At 32.3% G+C, this 5683-nt stretch overlaps 1 protein-coding gene across 2 annotated transcripts; it reads left to right on the top strand.

The window, feature by feature from the left end:
• The first annotated feature begins 1517 nt into the window (after positions 1 to 1517).
• LOC124845387 ((+)-borneol dehydrogenase 2-like) lies at positions 1518 to 4799 on the top strand. 2 transcript variants are annotated; one of them, XM_047322477.2, is made up of 3 exons: positions 1518 to 1591; positions 1692 to 1768; positions 3801 to 4799. In XM_047322477.2, the coding sequence occupies exons 2-3, from the start codon at positions 1725 to 1727 to the stop codon at positions 4597 to 4599; spliced, it is 843 nt and encodes a 280-aa protein (XP_047178433.1). In that variant the 5' UTR covers positions 1518 to 1591; positions 1692 to 1724; the 3' UTR covers positions 4600 to 4799. The 2 variants fall into 2 exon arrangements, with proteins under 2 accessions (XP_047178433.1, XP_047178434.1); XM_047322478.2 differs by lacking the exon at positions 1518 to 1591 and having other exon boundaries at positions 1613 to 1768.
• Positions 4800 to 5683: the final 884 nt, after the last annotated feature.

Below are 5683 nucleotides of genomic sequence, written 5' to 3'. Positions count from 1 at the left end.
AAATTAATAACAAAATTATAAAAAAGAAAGAAAAAAAAATACAAAGCAAATAAAAATTTTCTCTGTTTGAAAATCTAGTCGGTTAGAAATGTTCATTGACTTCTTAGCTATGACCATGTGTGATTAAACTAGGTTTAATCCTTTAGTACATCCCTATTTATGTACGAATGTCTCAATTGGGTTCTCGTTTTTTAAAGTGTATCAAAATGGTCCTTAATTTTGAAAATTCATATCAATTGAGTCCTTTCCGTTAAGTTGGCTGGACGGCGTTAAAAAAATTCATGAGTGGATGCTGAGATGACGAACGAACGCTCGTCCACCAGCGAACGAACGCTCGTCCACCAGAGAACGAACGCTCGTCCACCAGAAAACGAACGCTCGTCGACCTCTTACTGCTGGACGACCGTTCGTTCCACACTGGACGAGCGTTCGTTCGGTGGTCGACGAGCGTTCGTTCGCTGATGGACGAGCGTTCGTCCGCTGGTGGACGAGCGTCCGTTCGTCATCTCAGCATCCACTCATCAATTTTTTTAACGCCGTCCACCCAACTTAACGGAAAGGACTCAATTGATATCAATTTTCAAAATTAAGGACCATTTTGATACACTTTAAAAAACGAGGACCCAATTGAGACATTCGTACATAAATAGGGATGTACTAAAGGATTAAACCATTAAACTATAAAACATCACATGAGGAAAATATTTTAAAAAGAAGACTGACAAAAAGTAAAAAAAAAAGAAAGAAAGAGAAATCAAAAGCAAGAGGTTACTGATTTCACATTATTATTTTTTAAAAATTAGTTAATAAATAAAATTCTTATTTTATATAACATTATTAATTTTTTAAAATTAGTTATTCAACTCATGTTCTTTTTAATTTTTCTTTTAATATTGTTTTACAAGTATAATAATTTTCTCAATTCAATAAAATAATTGTGTACTTTTTCTTCAATTTAACCTAATAAATATATGTATAAACTACTTAAAAATTAAAAATGCATAAAAGTGTAAGAAAAAAATATAAATAAATCAAGTTAATAATATTTTCAAAATTTCGACAGATATAAAGAGAACAGGATACAATATTTGTATATAAAATATAAAAGTTATATATATGTATTTAAGTAACCAATGTTTTTTAAGAAGAAAATATTTGAAATATTACAATGAATTAAAATTAATTTTTAATCTTTGGATACAAAATTACAATTTGTCTTTATAAAAATTTTTTATATATTTTTGGTGTTCAAATTTTAAAAATAAATAGTTAATTTTTTTTATCAAAACACATTTTTACAAAATTAATTAATATAATTCTAAAGTTATATTCATTATTTTTGTAAACTTTAAATTAAAATGTATTAAAATTTAGAATAAAAACAAATTATAATTAAAATTTAGAGATTAAAAATATATTTAATTGGTAATCATTTAATTTTATTCATTTATTGAATTTAATTTGTAAGGATTCAATATGATTTAGCTTGATCAGTTATGGTTTTTGTGTCCTTATTTATACTCTTTGTTTTGCTCTTTGAAACACTGCATCAACTTTTAGCATCACTTTCAGTTTTGTGAAACTGCTAAGAGTACTGTTTCTTTCTTTCTCTTTCTGATATTAATCAAAAGAGTGAGCAAATGTTCTTTCTTTGTGTTTTAGCATTGTAAAAATATTTTCCTTTTGTGTAGGACGAAAAAGACAGAGAGAAGGTAGACACAGCCATGTCCACTACCAGTACAGTTCTGGCTTCCACTCTAACGCCAAGGTAATAGATTCTTTCTGTCATCTCTAACACCCATTTCACTTCTGCATGTTCTGTTCTTGCTTTTCGATCTAATCTATGCAGCTTGTCTGATTTTGCTGAGTTTGTGTAAGTTTATTTTAATCAGATTTCTGTCTTTTTATCTGTTTCTCTGAATTGCTTATTTTAAAAGCAAATAATTTTCTACTTTTCTAAAAAGAAACAGGTAATTGCTTGTTTAAGAAATGCTTAACATAAGTTTGTATTTACTTTTTTTTATTAACAAAAGAAATAAGATACCTGCTCAGTGGATTTGAAATTTTCAAGTAGTTGAATTCATGAATATAGTGGTCTGTTTACGAATTGCATGGCTCTATATTGCTGTTATAGATGAAATTTCTTCACAATCTTTTACATTGCGACTGCAATTGCCACTGAAACTGTGGTTTTTTTACCATTGTTTAAAAACCATGAGAAATTGTTTGATCCTGTTTTCACCTAGTGGGCTTATTTTCTGCAGCTTTGCTGTTTTCATTCACCTTATTTAGTTTGGGATTTGTCCCAATTTCTGGTTAACTGTGAGATCTCTATCAAATTTCTATCTGTATTTGGTTCAAATGGATTTAGGCTTGTTTCATGAAGCTCTTGGCTCTCCCTGTTTTGTAAAAGTGTTTTGGTCCTCTCAAGCCCAGATCTACTGATATGAGTCAATCTTCAAACGCCCACCTAATTGAGTTTGGATCGTTATTTGTTACATGCTTTTATATTTTTGGTTAAAATCTTCATACTGATTAACCATGATATAGTTCCTTTCTCTGCTTTTCAGATAACTGTGACAAACCCCTCAATCTTTATGATGTTAAATCTTTTTTTTTTCAGAAAAACAAAATCAATTTAATGAAGTTCTATTTTTATGTAAAAAGTTGAAATTGGAGATAACATCTTTTTGGTCAACTCAGGCTAAAACATTCCTTGTACAGTATTACAGATTGTCAAGGCTAATGTTGCATACTTATTTTAAGTGTATAGTGAGGCAGTTTGGTATTCAATCACACACTGCCAGTCTCTAACATAATTTTGATAAAACGCAACTCAGAAGCCAATTTCAGCTTCATGATTTGTACATGGAACTAGATTCAGTTCAATAATCTTTCACTTATATAGGGTCTGTTTAGACCAGCTTATTCATAAGGAATTCTACAAGAGAAAAATATAGAGAAAAAAATGAAATTGACTTTTTCATTAGTTAAAATTAGCTTATGCATGAGCTAATTTTTAGATGCTCTCTCATGTAGCTTCTTCAAGATTCTCCAATTTTTTATTTTTTTGAAATTGTGCATAGACTAATTTTAACTTATGGAGAAGTCAATTCTACATTTTTCTTCCAGAAATCCTTCTAGAGAAGCATACATATGTGTTTCCTCATTCTTCCACTGAGCCTGAGTACTTTGTGACAGGTTTACAAAAGTGAATGGTAAAATAAATTGATGTTGTCTTTGTTTATACTTTATAACAATCTTATATGGTACTGTTACCTGCCCTTGTTGAGATGTAGATGTCATTGTCACTATATTCACCATGGGATAAAACAGTCGTGCTTGTGATTGGAACATTTTCTGCATTTTCTTTGCAGTATTTGAATGGTAGACGATATTGGAATTTTGATGCAAGAGATTAGTCAATCTTCGTTTCTTTCATGCCAAGTTCATGTCATGGGAAATAAATGAGTTTTATGCATATTTATATTACTTGCTCTATAATTTACAATTTTTAATTTGGGCAATAGAGTTTTTCATCTCCTGCCAGTTTACTCTAACAATGAATTAGAATTGTACTTAGGCAGATACCATAAATGGTCATATCTGAGTGTTCAAATGGTTCAGAAATTACCAACACTTATGGAAATTGTGGCCGCACTATTACCCTCATTTCATACATTATTTTCAGTACTTGTTAGTGTTTCTACTTTTGATTGTCTGGGGTCACACCATTCTCCTTGTGCTCTTAAAGTTTCATTTATGTGACTACCAAGTTTTCCATTGTCTCTTTTTCTCAGGTTATTAGGCAAAGTGGCATTGGTTACAGGTGGGGCATCTGGAATTGGAGAAAGCATTGTCCGCCTATTCCATATCCAAGGTGCTAAAGTATGCATAGCAGATGTTCAAGACAACCTTGGAAAGCAAGTGTGTGAATCCCTTGGTGGTGAAGCAAATGTTGTCTTTCTGCATTGTGATGTTACCATAGAGGATGATGTTTCCCGTGCAGTGGACTTCACTGTGGAGAAATTTGGCACCCTTGACATCATAGTCAACAATGCTGGAATTTCTGGATCACCTTGTCCTGATATCCGTGACATACGGTTATCAGAATTTGATAAGGTGCTTGACATAAATTTGAAGGGAGTGTTTCACGGCATGAAGCATGCTGCTCGAATTATGATCCCAGAAAAGAAAGGCTCAATTGTTTCTTTGAGCAGTGTGGCTAGTGCATTGGGTGGAATAGGAATACATGCATACACAGCATCAAAACATGCTGTTGTGGGGCTAACAAAGAGTGTTGCAGCTGAATTGGGGAATCATGGTATAAGAGTGAACTGTGTTTCACCTTATGCTGTTGCAACAGGTTTGGCTTTGGCCCATTTGCCTGAGGAGGAGAGAAATGAGGATGCCTTGGCCAGTTTTCGAGATTTTACTGGGAGAATAGCCAATTTGCAGGGTGTGGAGTTAACTGCTCATGATGTGGCTAATGCTGTTCTCTTCCTTGCAAGTGATGAGGCAAGATATATCAGTGGAGACAATCTCATGGTTGATGGTGGCTTCACCAGTGTGACTCACTCACTCCATCTTTATAGATGATTTTCAATGTTTGTTTGTTAGCAGTTTCATTTGAGACATTGCAATCATTAAGTTTACTGCAAGGATTTTCAGTAAACATACAAATAATATGATTATTCTGGTTCAAAGTATGCTCGTTTATCCTTAAGTTTTAGTATTTTGAAGATCACAGTACACTTAAATTCAATTTATGTGAAATTTATCTCCATGCAACCCACAAAGGGACCAAAGTGCCATACTCTTCTCCTTGGTCTATAGGAAATTTATCAGTGACTTGCCTAGCATTCTGAGGTTATAAAAGGATCTAAGTAAATATTGACCATATTGTTTATCCCTTTCTTCAATTCTTGGCATTCAAGTTCAAAGTCCAGTCCTTGATCTGGAAATATATTTCAATCAAGTACACCTTTGTTAAATTCGAAAAGGCAATGTCATTGGAATGGATGAATTTTTGAGGGTTTTTTACCCTACTAATTTTCATCGCTTATTCAATGTTATTTCTAGGGACTTTGTTTAGGGAATTTGTTGAGGCAGTTGGTAATTCAAATGTGAGTTTAGTAAGAAATTTGAACAACATATAAGAAAAAAAAACCTATAAACTTCTTGTTTTAGGATTTTAAATTAGAGGTGGTGTAAATTTGTCAAGTGGCTTATGTTCAAAATTTATTACTATTGTATTTTTCTAATAAATCCTTCCTCGGAAGATCCATTAGAGTCAATATGATGTTTGATAATGTTTGTATATGCAAAATCTTCAGTCTCAATCTCATGACTCAGATTTTTTGGGTTCATGTTTCATGCTCTTAAAGAACTTGTGACATCTTCATGGTGAGAAACTATGAAGTTGGATATTTCAAAACATTATCATGATTCATATTAAGCATAAAGACTACATAGGTACGTTCCATGTATCATCGTTCCTCTATAATTTAGATAAGAAATATTAGAAGTGAACTTTAAACCTAACTTAACCCCACAAAACCGGCTTATAGGATGAGGTTTGCACTCACTTATTGTTAGCAAAAATCAAAGATGAAGTTTTGATGATGAACAGATTTGCACAAGTCAAGATCCATAAAGACAAATTGAAGATCTCTGTAATTTA

Source organism: Vigna umbellata, chromosome 3 (genome assembly GCF_029865625.1).
Source record: "Vigna umbellata cultivar VRB3 chromosome 3, Vumbellata_1.0, whole genome shotgun sequence".
NCBI lineage: Eukaryota > Viridiplantae > Streptophyta > Magnoliopsida > Fabales > Fabaceae > Vigna > Vigna umbellata.
Note: the sequence above shows the minus strand (reverse complement) of the source record. Positions and strands in the feature narration are given on the sequence as shown.